We start from the raw sequence: 17,349 nt of genomic DNA, 5'->3' as shown, positions 1-17,349 counted from the left end.
GTAAAAAAAAAAAAAAATGAACCAAAGAAATTTGGTAAGTTCATAGACTGCAAGCAAATATCAGCATACTCTCAATGTTGCCTGGGGTCTGTTCATTCAGTGGCATCCATATTAAATGGGAGCTTGGAAGTCACAGACAGGGAAAACAGGACTTGCAGTTCCTCAAAAACCAAGAGCTAAACATAGAACATTGAGGTAAACTGCAAAACAACTGATGCAACCAATCATGACTTTGTGCAGCAGTAGAGAAAGGTGGAATGGAGAGAGGGAACGGGAAGAAGTGCAGGTCTCAAACCTGTCATTGGATTTGATTTGGTGTACACCTCCATCATTACTTTTTCTTTTCTGTGATCTACTGTGTGGGTATAATGCCTGGCTCTAAACCAAATTTGCTTCAGGATAATAAAGTTTTTTCTTTTTTCTTACTCCCCCTTACTTCCGTACTCAGGTATTATATTCCAAATATAGACAGATAAGACTGATCCTGCATCTCTCTGTCTCTCACTCACACACTTGCTGTCAGGTATATGTAGGTCTTATGCAGCACTTTGCTTGTGCAGGCAAAAAATAGCACATATGCAAGTGCCTCTCAAAGCAAAACACAGATTCTGAACCCAACCATGGACACAAAAATCAGTTTCAAACTAAAGGGGCCAGAGGATCATTAAAAATGGATCCACATGCTTTATTAATGTCCTCATTACCATGTCTGTTCTGCTCCCGCATGAACAGCATGCTGAGAGGGAAGAAGTGGCTTGAACAAAAGTACTTTATCCCAGTATCCTGTTTGTATTATTGCTTCCACCAAGTGCTGCTCGGAGGGGGTTGGTTACCTTCACAATGCCAGAGACGGGTTCGTCTTTCCTTTGAACTCAGTCTTACATAAGTTGTCGGAGGCAGCAAATTAGCTGTATTAGGAGCTTCACAAGCCTACAATGTTTAAATATTTGAATTTTTCCTTTAGATAAGTACTAACTGAGATAAAAAATACAAAAATTTCAAGGGGCGAAAGGCCAAAACTATACTGACTGCCCCAAAAGAAAATACAAAAAAGAATAAACATACAAGAAGTAGGTTAATGTTCAGTTATGTAAAGAGTGTATTTAAGGTCCTGTGTGGAACTTTTAGAAAATCCTTGTTTTTAATGACACCAGTGAATTGCAGTCAGCATCTGGTTGCTCACGCTTGGGCTTGAAGAGCGATGTCCATCATCCTGGGCATTGGCCAAAACAGCGGTGTGACATACACAAGACTGAACGCTGAAATTAACACTGAATGCTGGAAAATAAATTACAATATTAATATTTACAATTATAATATTTAATATAACCGTATTATCTGTAGCCTAATATTTTATTTGGACCATTAGCTTGCCGTTTGTAAATCATCACATCATCATCCACAAAGCTACGCCAAACTCAAAACGAGCAGCCGAGCCACTGCTTATCTGAGGTTGTAATTAGCTAGTTGGCTTCACCCCTCTTTTTATCGATCTTGGCTAATAGAAAGCAATCATTAGTTATACAGCTTTGCTTTGTTCTGTTACATCATTTACCATTGGCTAAAATATAAGTTAGTAGGCTGTCATGAATCATATTAGCTGGTGAAGTATTTTGCAAGCTAACACATCCACTCAGATCTCAATAAAAAGTGACTAATACATGTAAATGACTTCACATTCTTATATATTGCACCTTTAAACATAGTGACATCCAATTTTGCCTCAAAAACATCACTGTCACATCAGCCAGAACAAGCCGTGCTAGAGGTGGTGTGACTCAGCTCTATTATGTGTCTTCACCTTAAACACTGTGATCCTGACAGGTCCCTGTCATCATTTCATGGAACCTGTACATGCAAAGTTAATCATCTCCGCCAGATGACACACTGCATCATTCAAACTCCACTCGTCATTCAAGCTCCAGGAACAAGACAGACTTCAAACCCACCTGGGAGGGAAAAAATACATTTTGTCTCACACGTTACAAATTTTACTTAAGCATTTATACTGTTTATCAAACTTTCAGTAAGGATGATGAAATGAACGAGAAGGAGATCAAAGGTTTCTCATCAGACTTCTGGGATGGATGTTTTTGTTTTCCATCATCTCTGATCATGTGTCCTCACTTCTCATCATAACTTCCTGTGAGAATTCAACATGGCCCTGGGCTAAGATCCGAAGCTATGTTGAGCATACAAATGCAGCATCGCAGTTTGAAGTTATTGCTGAGCTTGTGAGCTCTGGGAGATCCTGTACCTCGAGGCTAGGGTTTGTCACTAAAGGTACACTAACACAACTCCTAACTAAAAATCATCTGACTGGCACTGACGCTGGAAGCAGCTCATCCCAAAGAGAGAGACCATCCTAAATGCCTTTTTTATACTCTTCTGCAATTAATCCTCAGAGATTTTCCTCGGTTCAATTACAAAGTGACGTTACAACATATGCTCTCAACCTATATTTTCTGGAGCTTTGAACTCGTCTGAGAGAAAAAAAAATCCAAACCACTTGTGTTGATTTGTCACAAAAGCACTAAAAGCTTCTAAACAGTGAAAATATAAGCTTCACCAAGGGAGAGAACAAGCCTTTACATAAGAGCATACAGCAGACTCAACCGGTTCGCTTCACCTGCTGCTCATGCTGCTGCTGCTGGTGAGTCGTTTGCATCTGTGTTTTATTACAGTGCTGGCTATAGCCTTGACACAAGGGGATGGAGGGAATTACAGAGATATGTCAATGTCACAGACTGATGTACGCTGCAGCTACTGTTTCCAAATATTCTCATATTGAAGAATCATAAAAAAAAAATTATCTTTTCCCTGGACCCGTACATTGTTCGCCTGTAAATAAAATATTCTGCATAACTGCCAAAATTCCAATTAAATTCATGCCCACTGTGCTGCATGTTGATGAACAATTAAATTTAGGCAGAGATTACTTTTCGTCTGTTAATGTTTGATCAAGAGAGCGTGCTGACACAGGCTAGCACTTGGACCTCTCTACAGACAGCATCAGTCAACATTAATGTCAATATCCATGTTCTAATTTAAAAGGGGCGAAGTGGTCTGTCAAGGCTCGTGGCATTCAAAGATACTTCTTTCATCTTGGTAAAAATGTATATAATAAAAATGTATATTAATGTATATGCTTTACTATACTGTATGAATGCTCAAGCACAAGACTTAAATGTATCCTGAGCTTTTGACCACTAGTGCTGCTATGGAGCAATGTTTTGACAAGTAGGCCCATGTCTCGGCTATAGCTTGCGTTGCCAGATAATGTCAATAAGTCCAAGTTTTGGTTTTGGTATTTATACAGGCTTGACGGTACCAAACCTGGCGACCTCACTGTCATGACAAGTCTTTGGGAAGCTGCGCAAAGTCACTGTAATAAAGAAATACTTCCAGCATTGAACTCTTTGTAAAACCTTACATTTTTTATGTACAGGTTAAGCAAATGATATACACTGTGTGATGTGTAAATACGTCAGCTTTAGTGTGTTAGTATGTTTTTTCACTTTATGCTAAGCTAGGCTAACTAGTTGTGTAGTTGAAGCACAAACATGTGACTGATAATAATCCTCTTATCTTGGAATAAAAGTGTGTATGCATATTTTTGAAAATAAGAGAAGTACCCCACAAATATAGACCTAAATTACATGATCACATATAAGGGTGATAGTCTCCTTTAAGTCCATATAGTGGGGTGTTTCTCTTATTTTATAATAGTAATAGTCCAATATTTTGGCAAATATTGGACTATTACTATTATTATTATTGCACATCCTATTTCTGTAGAAGCCAATTTCTGCTACTTCAAAATATTTAAATATAAATTAAAAACTAAAAAACTAACTAACTTAAAATGTAAAAGTTTTTGGATACTCCAGCCAAAGTGGATGTGTTGGCGGTAATGCTCTGATCATGTAAGCTACAGTTTTAAGACCATAAATTAGTTTAACACTTCAAACACTTCAGATGCTGGTTTTAGCAGGTTTTCTAGAACTTTAAATTTTATTTTCAACCAGGAGTTTGTGCTTTATTATATATTATAATTACACATCTGATGCATTAATAAAACCCAGAAGATAATTTAACAACACCTGGTTTTAAAGTACTTCTGACTCTGACTCTCTATTAAAAACATAGTGCGCACATATTTTTCATCAGCTTGCTCAGCCACACTGTATCACTTAAAGTGTTTCACTTTTTGAGTGATGATTGTTTTAATGAGATTAGTCCTTTTATAACCAAACTGGTTCTACAGGCGATTGCAGCCATGGAAACAGATGTTTCACATTAGCTCAGTGGTTAGTACTTTTTCCTCACAGACAGAAGATCCTGAGCTCAGTTCCCTTCTGGCAGATTATTTTCAATTTACAGCTTCTCACAAAAACTTAGTGCCTTTCTACTTTTTCCAACAAACTGTGCTACTTCGTAGGTTGTGCATTTATGGTAACAGTTTCATTCCCTGGTTGAAATTCAAATTTTTTTACATGACTCAAATTTAAACTATAACTACTACACCTGTGTAATAAAAATGATAAAAACTATTTTACCATTTAGAGGCACATGGAGGCTAACTCGTTTTCTAGCATGTAAAGCAGCCTATATGGTACTGAGTCCCGTTTCCTCCATGGGAATGGCCCTCGAGAGGAGTTTGGTTTCAAACTAAAGGGATATTTTACACAAAATATTGTTTAAAAAATCAGTTTTATGTCATCATGCCCTGACCAATACACACGGTAAGCAGCAGCGAGCTGCCTTATCGGTGCTGATATTTATCAGTATACAAAACAAGATACATAAAATAACAGTGTCCATGTTGTTATACATTATATTTGGGTGGCAGTAGCTCAGTCTGTGGCTTGGGAACTGGAGGATCACTGGCTCAAGACCAGCACGGCCCTTGAGCAAAGCACCTAAACCCTAACTGCTACGTGACTGACAGCCATCACTCTGCCATCTTTCCACATTTACATGTCCATGAGATTGTATTTCAGGTCTATGTGTGTATAAAAACATTACAGCATGTGTGTGTTGTGTAAAAAGTTATTTCCCCATTTAGGGATTAATAAAGTAAATCTTGTTCATATGTAAGGACTCCTGCACTCATAAAGATGTGAATGTGGAAGACATGCAAACGTCTACTGAACTTTTGCTGATGTATAATTCAATGCATGATATTTATTTTTAATGGCGTACAACTGCCTTGTAGTACTGATACTTATATGTTAATGTTAATATGATTTGGACCAGCGGTCTGAAGGCTGCATCGGTTTTTACCTTCAGATGAACCAACGCTAGACATGAACAACTGTCCTCTGTCCAAACCTGGACCAGTCCAGCAGCCCACAACTCATCCTCCATAGGATCCCTGCACCGACCTCCCTCAGTGGCTCCACATCTGTGTCTGACCTTGGACCCCCAAGATCTCCCTCTTGCTTCCCCTTTAGAGCCTCCTCCAGTGTTTTCCCTCCCTCATGCTCCAGTTCTTCCTGTACTACCTAGCCTCTAGGTAGCTCATAATCCACTAGCTCCATTAGTTTCTCCACTGGCTGTAGCATGTAGCTCTTCTTCTAGCTTTCCCCTCTAGATTTTCTCTTAGCATATCCTCCAACTCATCCCCTGCCTCCTCCTCTAGTTGTTCCCCCAGGATGCTCAACTACTTACTCCTATTGCACCTCCCTTAACTCACCCCCTTACTTTTCCTGTAACACTTCTTCCAGCTTCTCCTCTCCCATAGCGTCTGTTCTGCCTACTCCCCTCACTCTTCCTCAACCCCTACCATCTGCAGCTCTCGCTCTAATTATAACTGCGTCTTTCATTTGTCTTTTATAGAAGAGGGTAGGAGGTGGGAAGGACATAAGTGTGAACTCTCTAATGCAAAAGGTAAATATACATTTTCTTTAATGTGATATGGATAATTTAGCTGTTCACTGTCACACCCATGTAGGATTAAGGTCAGTGCCCACACCCCGACATTCTCAAAGTTCTATTTTATATTATTTTACATTATCTAGGACAGTGTTTGAAATAAGTGTGGAATTTATTTGTGGTAGTTTTTTTTGTGTGGTAGGAATTTATTTGTGCCTGGCCAGGGTAATATGCATTCTTCTCCAAAGATCTGTAAAATTATGAGCAAATCAAAAAAGCTTTAAGAGCTTTATTATTTTTGGTAATATCATGCTCACATGCTGAATTCCTAACAAAGTTGTATTTAATCAAATTGCCACAAACTAAGATAAATGGCATTGTTCCAGCAAAGGGGGACACATTGTGCAGAGGGTGGAAGGTGGGGGGTCATTAGGGGTTAATCAGGACTCTGTACAGTGAATGAACTGTACCAGAGAGGACACATTATCATGTTCAGTCCCAGTGCACCTGTGCCTGCACCCATAAATAACTTTGCCAATTAGACATAACTCCACAAAACTGTGCTTGTGCAGATCATTTTTCTTGAGAGGAATGGTGGGTTGCTGTTGCCTCACAAGAGGGTTCTTGGTTTGACCTCTTGTTTTATAAAGACAGACTGTTGCTCTTTCCTAAGGCACTGCACTAAGTTTGTTGAAAAGAGATATGAGCTGCCTGAAATGTACGGAAACTTTCTTTCAGCAAAGGCGAGTGCACATACATTTACTGTTTATTTTCATCACTTTTTATGTAAATTTCTCAATTTAGCCCCAGGGTGTGATTACAAAACAATGGTTAATGTTAAATTATGAGAGGCACAAATGAGAGCTTGGTTAATGTTAACTAATTTACAGTTGCAAATGTCAGGGAACGCATTACAAAGAGAATCAGTTTTGTACTTTAATGTTTTTAAAAAGCAATGAAATAGCTCATTGAACACATAATTGTTGCAGCTCCTCACTTTTGGATTGTCTCTTCAGTCAGCTGCAATATTTATATTATTTTGTTGTAGATTCTAAATATGTAGATTAAAAGTGTTAACAATTAATATCTACTCCACAAAATCATTCACTACTTTCTAAGAAAACAGGTCACAATCTGGATACCTTTGGCATTCAGTTTCTAAATGTTAAAATACTGGTGGTGGAGTGTCACTGTAAATGGATTTTTCAAACAGAATGTGGGAGTGCAGAAGAGATGTAGTGGTATTACCAAATCCCCTCTCTATTGAATCCCCTGCTACAGTGCTTAAAGTAAGTCAAGTGTGCCACCACCTGGACATTTTACTACTTTCTGGTAAGGAACATACAGCAGTGGATTTGTGCAAGTCTTGTCAAAATCTGTTAACACAAGTTATAAAAAATAATAGCTGATATTATGGTATAATTTCCCAACATGAAATCCACTGACTTCTACATAAAGAATTTACCAACAACAATGTGATTAGTTTGATTGGTTTATTAAAGAAAGTTTCACACAAACTTCACATTATAACCTTAACATTCTCCATTTATTTTGAATACTCGCTTGAAAAACCTTTAGTGCAAATCATATAGAGGAACTGTTCAGAGATTGATAACATGATTTTAAGTTATTATAAATATACATGACAATTTACACTTTGAAATGCTACACGCACTTTTCACAGTTAAATAACAGTCTCCCAAACGGTCCTGTACATCAAACACATTGCCGTCTGTCTCAATGAAGGGAAATATTACCAGTGATGGATGAGAAGGCAAAAATGTAAAATAGAGGTACTATTACTTACTTACTCTCTCTCTCTCTCTCTCTCTCTCTGATACAGGACACTGTCAAGTTTTAATTTGCCCAAATTAATATAACTCATTTCAATCATCATAAAATAACTACCCTGTATAGCACTAGGTAACCAAACTAGTAGCTTATCAACATTTAAATCAAACATTTTTATGTCATTACAGGGTTCCAGCAAAAAATACCCTGTAATTAAACTTACATTTCTGTTTTGAGATTTATATATGTTTGAATTCATTATACACACTTCACACAATAAACTGTTGACAACTGTTATACTACTGCTTATACAGCAATGACGAAGTGCCTGTATGATACAGATGACAAAGATCTAAACAGACTGTACTTCTTGGTGGGAAAAACACACAAAATCATATTTCCAACAAGCATTTTGTGAAACAGGTGCAAAATAAAACCTACAAGCCAACTGGACTACTGTAAATGTTTCAGGATTTCAGGAGAACTTCAGTATGGCCACGCACTGGAACTAGCTCTGTCAATGCTGTTTAGAAGTGAACTCTTATTACTGTTAAAGTGGCAATGATGCATCCAAGTTATACAGAACATTACATAGTACTTCTGTTTCAAACTCGCACTCCCAAAAGTTGAAAACTTGTTTGTGGTGGTCTATAACTTCCAAAAAATCCAACATATGAGATTAGGCTGCACAGGGGGGTAAGAAAATAAAAAAAAACAAATGTGACAGCACATAAATTTGTTCTTTTCAATCTGAACTTTAAACTGCAGCTCCTATTGAATAAGCAAACAAATCAATCTATTTGCATGGGCCACCAAAATAAATTCCATATGTGGGACACCAAACTATGTTTATTCTTCATTATCTTTATGCCACATTCAGTTATATACATTTGATGGCACATAAATATCATTCTCAAAACCTTCATACAAATACATAGAAACCGGGGCAACCAGGTTATATACAATTTGGATTCGCAAAAGGCTGTAGCATTAAATCTACCAATGTTACATTCACACCAATAATGAAAACACTGAATTCCCTAAAGGTGATCAACAGTGCTGAGACCCTTAATAATTTGTAAATTATACTATACTATAGAGTGTTACTTTTCTATGATTCTGTAATCTTGCGTTTAGAAGCTATCTTAATGTGTCTTCCATGTAATTACACTGGTTATTGTCAATCAGACCAACAGAGCAACATCAGATTCAGTGTTTAAGGCCTAACTGCATCAACATAATCCATCCGAAATGAATGTCGCTGTTGTACGAGCTCACAGCATGCAGTAAGAGTTTAAACCAAAAAAGGCCACAGACAACAGATAAGGAAAAGTGCAAATGCATGCTGAAAATGATTGCCACCTGCCATCCTCTCTAAATAACCCACCAAGTATGAAATGAGAGCAGCCTCCCTGCTCAATTCCTCCCACTTCCTTTCCAATTTGTGACATGTAGCAGTCAGATTAACTTCAAAGTGCAAATCCAAGCAGTTGACAGAAAGTTTACCAAATGGAGGAGAAATTTACAAAACTTCAAGCTACTACAAAAGCATTCAAAATACTCAGTTAAGCACATCCACTCACTGCAGTATCTTAAGTCGTCTGTTTTATCCATCCTCGGTTCAGTCGTTTATCGTACAGTGTGATGCAATCTATGAGTTCATGGGCTTTACAGTGTGATTCAGTCGTCTCCCTTCAGTATCAGTATGACACAAGTATGTTCCACACAGCAGGGTCCTGAAAACAACAAAACCGAGCATATGTTGAGAAAGATATGGATGTTAGGTTGCTTATAATCATCTGTTTAGGTTTAACATTAGTTATTTTTCAGAACATAGCAGTGTTCAGATCTAATTAGCTGTGCATAATTTATTTATAATAAAACACTCATCATCATCATCATTTTACCAATGAACTTAAATGCACTTAAACTACCTGGTGATCCCCGGTGGGCTGCTGGGTACTCTTCAAGCTGTAGGACTCTGCTTGGAGCTGCTGGTAACGGCTCCGGATGCTTCCTCTCGGCTCTGGGTGGGAGGCCGCTCATCCTTCTGTGATGCAGTCTGTTGTGGTTTCACTATGGTGATTTTGATGGGGATCCCTTTGACGCTATGCTGCACTCTGCTGTACTGACGCATGGAGGGATTGAACGTGCGAACAATGGTAGGTTCATTCAGAGTGGGTGCCTCTTGTTTTGGCTGCATGCTCTCTTTTATAATTATTTTACTTCTTTTGTTTGAAAAGACTGTTTGCACTGGGAGGATGGCGGGCCTCTTAGCAGGGCCAGAAGTCTGCAGTCTCGTTTTATGCTGAGGAGAGGCTTGTTGTTTCTCTTCAACCCCTCGGTGCAGGTGTCCATCATTTTCCTTTGTCACAGAGATTCCTCCCTCTTTTCTTTTCTTCACCTCTTTAGGTTTCTTGGGGCAGACTGCCATGTGTTTGGTTCTGCTGCGACGCATTGTGAACTCCCTGCTGCAGTGTGGGCAGACAAAGATCTCCTGCTGCGCATCTACTTGTGCAGGTGAAATTTTATTTGAAGGGATTGACTTGTTCCTCTGTGGCATGATCCTTTGAACCAACTTCTTCTTCCTTTTCTTCAGTACCTTGAACTTCACCTTTACTGGTGATTCTTGGTTAGGTTTGGACCTGTTTGACTGGCTAGGTCTGTTCGAAGCATTTAGTCCATTAGTAGAATTGGTGGTAGACAGAACTCCATTTTGAGTTTTTGCAAAATGGCGTAGTGGGATGGGATTCTTTTTGGGTGTGTATCGCCTTTTATCACTGGCATTCGCACAAGCCAGGATATGCTTGTGTAGCTCTGGCATGTTATCAAAGCTTTTCCCACACTTAGTGCACCGAATAGCCGTACTAAAGGTTTGTGGGATGTTGTGGGTGGTGAAGTTTGTGGCTGAAGCCACTGATCCAGCGGGTGATCTGTTATGGTAAGGAAATGGTGGGGGCTTAAAACTGGGATAATGTTGATTAATGCCAAGACGAACATCAGGTCCTTTGATTTTGCTTCCATCTGAAGCCATGATTTTTATTGTTGTAAACAGTTCTTCAGCAGCCACATCAACTTCACCTTCTTCCTTTTTCACTAGTTTCTCAGGTTCCTCTGGAGCATCGGGCACCGAAGCCTCTGTATTTACCTTTGTTGAGTTGTTGTAGTTCTGAGGTCTCAATTTTCCCTTTTCTTCTTCTGTGTATGTGCATTGCTGGCCGGGATGCAATTCTTCCTGATGCTGCTTCAGGTTGCAAAGGTAGACAAATTCTTTTGTACATGCACTGCAAACGTAAGTCTTGCCGACACCGTGGAGGCTTGATCTATGGTCAAGCAAAGCGGAGGGTTTGCCAAAGAGCTGTAGGCAGAACTCACATTTGTAGGGCCACTCATCAGCATGGTCGCCTACATGGTCACCTAGTTCTTTCATTGAATGGAAAAGCTTATCACACACATTGCAGATGAAATTTTTGGTGAAAGTCTGTTGTTGTGCATCACTTGGTGTGACGTTTGAGGATTTGTCCTCTTCAGCCTTCTCAGATGAAGGTGAGGTTTTAGATGGGATTTCTGGCATGGAATCAGTACTGTCAGCAGCTTCCTCCTCTTTTATGCTTGGTGCCTCTGCGTCAACAGCAGGCTCTGGATCAGGACTTGATTCAGCCACAGCAGGACAATCAGAGATCACTGAGGTGGTGCTGGACAGAGTTACTGACTCTGCAATGGAGGACACAAAAACAGTGGGGTCCACAGTTTGAGGGTTGGGCACCGATACAATCTGCTGCTGTTCTATGTGATTAACAACCATCTGTGAAGGTGCTGGAGGCTCAGCTGTGTTTTCTTGTAAGGTTATTGCAGCAGGGACTACACTCCCCGGGGCTTCGAGAGCTATTGTGCACTCTATCAACACTGTGTTGCTGGTAATGTTGTAAGAGTTGATGAGAGAATCATTTAAAGTTACAGTGGGTGTGAATGGCACTTCTGACACAGGAGTGGACTCCATCATAGGTGGGTTGAGAGATATTTGATCAGTGAGAAACACGTGGCCAGGTATGTTTAGAGTCGGGTCAAGAGATTGGGAGAGAGTGACGAGGTTTGCAGAATTTGTAGTGGCAAATGCAGTAGTTAAATCGCACTCTGAAGAATTTAATGCATTTTCTGTGCAGATTACCAAGGGCTCAGGAGATATGTTTGGGGCCAATACCTGGATTGGCCGGCTTGAAGGGTTAGACATAGGCGATGGAGCCAAAACTGTGATTAATGAAGGAGTAGTGGGGAGCATGGCGTGTGAGGCTGGGGAAGCAAATGCTATAGTGCATGGTGAAGCTGGCTGCAAGGCAACAGGGGTAAGGGATGCCGATGATGGAGCCAGAGAACTGGGGGGTAGGGCAAGTCCATAAACAAGTCCTTCTGCAACAGGTTCCACTGGGGTAATTATATCTGGACCTGTAACTATGGTGAAGTCGGTGATTAAAGAGGTCTCAGGATTACTGAGGCTTAGATTTTGCTCTCCAATATTCATTAAGGCGTTCTCCACCGTGCATGTATTTGATTTTCCTTCTTTCAAAACTGCTTGTGAAACTAAGTTTAATGTCAGCTCAGATTCACCTAGGATCTTTTTTTGCAAACTCAGATCCAGCACAGCATTACCAAAAGCTACATCTTCATTTCTTTTGACTGTATTCGAGAGATCCAGTGGTTGCTGGTTACAGGAATTACCGCCGGTCATGGGGGGCCAGCTCTCTGTCATGATAGGTTTTACTGCTGCATCCTCTCCAGATGGAGTTGTGTCATCCTTCTCATTGGCTGTTTGGTGCACAGGCGAGGAGTTATGCTGAGTCTCCATCTGTCCTGTGTTCACATCATCACAATCTGCTGTATCTAGTGTTTGTGTTTCCTCATTAGATGTTGGGTTTTGCTGCGGGGAGCTTGGTGGAGATCCAGTCCTTCTTTTAAACCTCCCTGTTCCAGCAGGCAGGACAGAGAGAGAGACGGGTGAACAAGGCTTCTGACCATCTGCGATGAGGGCAAGTGTAGGTTTAAGGCCATCCTGCTTCTCCAGGAGCTGCTTAAGCTTCGGTGACAGAAACACTGTTCTTTCCTTCTGCACAATGGTAGACTCTGTATTCTGAGGAAGTAGATTCTCCATTAAAGAAGATGCAAGTGACGATGAGGATGAAGACACAACCACCTCAGACTCCAGTTCAGTTTTAATTTGTGGCAAAAGAGGTGGTGTCGCAGTTCTTCTCTTGGCTAAAGGTTGTCCAGGAATCTCTTTGCCTGTAACTGAGTCTGTATTTAAAACCTGGCTGATCTGGGTGGGGTCTAGAATCAAGGAATCCAGTCTAATTAAAGTCGAAGACCCTGAATGAACCTCGGCTGCTTCACAGCTGCTGACTGTACTTGTTGACACTATCTTTCCATCGATGTAAAAGCTGAGATTCTCTGAAATATTGCTAGAGACATCTAACATGAATTGTTCTGCGTGTTGCCCCTCATTCTCCGGAAGAGCTGCAGGTGCTGTACTGTCACCAACCTCTGTTTTGTGTTGAGATATTTCACTGGGTATCCTCTGAGGATTTTCCTCCTGGGGCATCTGGGAATTTTCTACATGTGTGAGTTGCAGGTGCTGCTCGTGGATCCTGCGCTCATGCCGACGCTTGTTGGTATGTGTAGTGAATATCTTTTCACAGTACTTGCAACCATGATGGCCATCTGATGCTCCCTGTTGGTCTGGCTGAGCTGTGTGGTCTCCAGCCGACAAAATGAGAGTATTAGAGCTAGTGGGCGATGAAGTATGAAGCTGCATGACTGAGCCCTCTGAATCCAGAGGCTTCATCTTCTCATGCTGCGACTGACCCAGATTTGAACTAAAAGACATGTCGGTCTTATTGCTTTTGTATGCGTGTGTCTCGCTGTTCGCCAAAGAGTGGATATGCATGTGTCGTTCCAAGCCTTGTTTGCTGGTAAAATGTCTCTCACAGTGCTGGCAGGGAAAAGAGTTCCAGTCTCTCTCGGTATCCTGATTGGGGTGTTTATGAAGCTCTGGGTACAGTGACTTAATCACGTCAGGTTCCATGTTAGTTTCTTCTTCATAAATGTCCTCATCCTCCCCCTCCTCCATATCCTCATTGTCTCCAAATTCAGAGATGTACAAGTGAGGAGAGTCCTCCATCTTCTGTGGAGGTTGTATCCCGTTCTCTGCAGGATGTTTATCACACAGGACTTTTGACAGTTGTCACACCTATTGAATAGATAAAGAAGACAATGTCACTTAGCACACAACACATAATATAGCTGAAGTGCCTTTTAACGATTGAATTAGATTAACTTAGAACATCCTTGTGTAGTCTCATCATTCATACTTGACACTATAATACAAATCAATAAAGACTGGACACAAAGAATGACTTTTCTCAGACAAAAATCTACAAACCATATTTTCTTTATCAATTTATATAATAATTTGAGGTAGGGTACAAACTGTGAAAAACAATGCATATTTCCTTTTGTGAAGTGAAACGGATGTCTTGGCACCTTGATATTACAATTCATTTTTCATCTCACGAATTTGTAGACATGTTGATAATAATGATACTGTCCAAACCCTTCATGATGGACATATTACATCAGCCCTTAGCATAACTGTGTAGCAGGCCGTTCCTCATCTATAATATATTACTAGCCACATAAATACAACCATAAGGGCCCTACATATGATAAGCATTTAAAATAAAAAAAACAGTAAGTCAACATAAAAGAAAAATTGTTATCACACCATCTTACCATTTTAATGGTCAGTGCAGAGTACAAGGCGTGTTTTGTTGGACAGATGAACTCACAGGCTTTTCTTTCTGCTGCAAGAAAACCACAAAGCACACATTTTAAAAAAAAACTACAACTATGAACCTAGTTCCCTCATATAGCATGACACGGTCAAACCAGTGAATGATAAGAGGCACAAACTGATCAGAGTGAACAGCTGTGGTGTGGGAGACATTTAGCACAGTGTACTTTCTCTTTGTCATTTGGCTGCTGAATAAGCCTTAGGCCTGTCTTGTTAACTTATGCTAATGTCCCTCAAGCATATCAAGGTTACATAATGAACCAACCAACTCAGCATAGGGACCCACACTTTGCAACACTCAATGTTCTCTACAGGAAGTGTTTTCTTTTTAATTACAAGTTGCCTGCAGTGAGTACAGTCCCAAAATACAGCTAATCTGTCCCCATGATTAACAGCTACCTTATTTATCCTGGTACGGTTACCTTACACCACCTTACTGCACTAAACATTGCACACAGTCACACCAGACAACTACCACACACACACCTCAATCATGATCAATGTATTCATAGCTACCTACCTAAGAAAAGAAAGCAACAAGATTAAGTTTGGTGCATTTTGACATTCATCTACTGCTTGGTGGACAAAATGGCAGGCTCATCATGTGTGCCAGATTTTCCGAGCTCTTCCACCTGCTCCTCACGACTGCATGAGCACTTATGGCATCCAAATCTGTTTTTACTCAAGTGTTACTTCGTGTATTTGTTTTTTTAAACATTTTGCTCGTTAAGCACATGTCTTTTTTTGTTTGTTTGTTTTATGGATTCAGAGTAATTATTCCTTTACCAGCAGCTGCAGACACGAGAGGAAATGTAAACAAAGACCTTATAGCTTCTGTGTATATACGTTATCTTTACATTGTCTTAAGGCAATCCCGTAGTGAGTTACTGTTGCGCAAATAAAACTCAACCAGTCACAATATCACATAAGCAAAACCGAAAATTGTTCCAACACCATTCAAGGGCCTACATACTGAATTATTTGAGCCAGTTTCGTAAAATCCAACTTCAATTTCCATCCATTTGCACTGCAACAGGCTTACCTATTTGACACCAATCACCAATAAAATAGACTTTAAACAGAAATACTCATCTATTTTACTGATATCATTACAACTCGGACTAGCTTTTGGGGTGCGTTCACGCGCATCTGCTTCACCTGGTCTGATGACGCTCCCCCGTCCTTGCACCATTGCTAGCTGGTCACACAACACGTCGTCACTTCACTGTTTTGCTACAGAGGCTGCTAGCTCGTCCACTCAAAGGTCAACTGGCTCATCTAAAACAGCCCTACCGCTGTCCTCCAGATACGAGGAAGCTGCTCGCAAATTAAATCCTTATCACCGCCAACGTCCTGAGACAATGTTTCACTTAGCAAGTGAAATAAATCAGCTGTTATCGTCATTAAAGCATTAACAATGTACTGCTAGCTTGCACTGCTAGCTCGCAAGCCCTGGCTATATTTAGGATAGAATGTTCGACACGACCGTTACGAACACTGACCGTTATAGACAACCGCACGTTACAGTTTCCGTACATACTTCTGTTAGCAGTGAAACAAACTGCCGTGGAACGGTTTGAAATATTCCTCCTGTGCAGGTTGTAACACAGTTGTGTGTGTGTTTTCTTCCCTGATGTACTATCAAGGTTCCGGCGTTCTGATTGGTCACAGAATGTGGATGTCAAATTTGGACCAATCAGCATCAGGCTTGTTAAAGCGCTGAGAAAAGAAAAACTTGGAGCAAAAGGCAGCTGTCACTTTAGACTAAAATGAAAACATAAACACATTATTGCATTATTATGGCCTGTACAACTTGTTTCATACAAATATTATGCCGTATGTTAAGATATTGCAGATATTTATCGATTATATTAGCAAGCTTTCTGCAGCTCACTAGTTTGAGGAATAATGAATTTTGGGTTATGTAAAATGAAAGGGAAAAAGCCGAACCATTATAAACCAGGTATCTTTACCTACAGGCTACGTGTCAACACGTTTAGTTTGGAGTTTTGGTAGTTCAGTCATTTTCTACAATATTCTCAAGAATAAGCCTACATTTTCATTTTCAAATAAACAAACCTACATGCATTTGAATTATTAGTTTTAATCAGTCAAGTGATTTGACAAATTCACACAAAATGTATTTAAATTTAAATTCTTCAACTTTATAAAAACACAGCCATATCATTTTATTTCTGAAAACTCTATCCTTGCAGTGTATTGATTTGACCTGCAGAGGGCGCAATGAAATAAAGAAAAGATAAAGAAGTTTGTACTAGCTTCAGTGCACTTCTGTGGATTGATTATACTATAACTATGATTATTTACGTCAACGATATATTTCTCTGTTTGCATAGTATGAACATTTTAAAATGTGTAATGTTTACAACTTACTATATTAATAGTGTTACTATTACCAATTGTAACATACTGTAGTATGTTTTTATATAAACAGACCAGATCAACACATTAGTGTATACTTGTCTGCAAAAAAAAGCTACTTAAAACACCATACTGTTTTATTTTAATCTACATATGAACTGTTTATTTGATTCCACTCATGTTAGTTCATTGGCTATTCTTATTCTGATGTGATAGCCAGGCCATATGTAAATATACTGAATTCCCATTGTCATGTCTGTTTCACAGCTGTTGAGTGAACAGGAGCCAAACCAAGCTGACAAGCTGAAGATGTATGATGGGCATGAATATGTGCTCTCTTCCCCCGACCAGCTCTCTGTGTTCCCGCAACAATTGTCAATTGAATCACAAGGCACTGGCTCATATAAAGCTCACACCTACACTAATGGAAAGCTACCCCCTAGTTTCACATGGCA

The 17,349-nt window shown here is 39.8% G+C and overlaps 1 protein-coding gene across 7 annotated transcripts; it reads right to left on the bottom strand.

The window, feature by feature from the left end:
- Positions 1-7,356: 7,356 nt before the first annotated feature.
- Positions 7,357-16,175, bottom strand: prdm2a (PR domain containing 2, with ZNF domain a). Of its 7 annotated transcripts, none has more exons than XM_051425930.1 (4): positions 16,053-16,175; positions 14,452-14,522; positions 9,603-13,909; positions 7,357-9,404 (listed from the first exon to the last, which is right to left on the bottom strand). In XM_051425930.1, exon 3 carries the CDS (start codon positions 13,838-13,840, stop codon positions 9,635-9,637), a length of 4,206 nt encoding a protein of 1,401 aa, XP_051281890.1. In that variant the 5' UTR covers positions 13,841-13,909; positions 14,452-14,522; positions 16,053-16,175; the 3' UTR covers positions 7,357-9,404; positions 9,603-9,634. The 7 variants fall into 7 exon arrangements, with proteins under 7 accessions (XP_051281890.1, XP_051281889.1, XP_051281892.1 ...); XM_051425929.1 differs by having other exon boundaries at positions 16,015-16,168; XM_051425932.1 differs by having other exon boundaries at positions 14,452-14,519; positions 16,015-16,167.
- Between the last annotated feature and the right edge of the window lie 1,174 nt (positions 16,176-17,349).

Source organism: Dicentrarchus labrax, unplaced genomic scaffold (assembly GCF_905237075.1).
Source record: "Dicentrarchus labrax unplaced genomic scaffold, dlabrax2021, whole genome shotgun sequence".
Lineage (NCBI taxonomy): Eukaryota > Metazoa > Chordata > Actinopteri > Moronidae > Dicentrarchus > Dicentrarchus labrax.
The sequence above is the reverse complement of the archived record's forward strand: the minus strand, read 5'-3'. Positions and strand labels throughout refer to the sequence as shown.

Coding starts and splice junctions, on each gene's coding strand:
- prdm2a (XM_051425930.1), bottom strand. CDS start 13,840: ATGGAGGACTCTCCTCACTTGTACATCTCTGAATTTGGAGACAATGAG.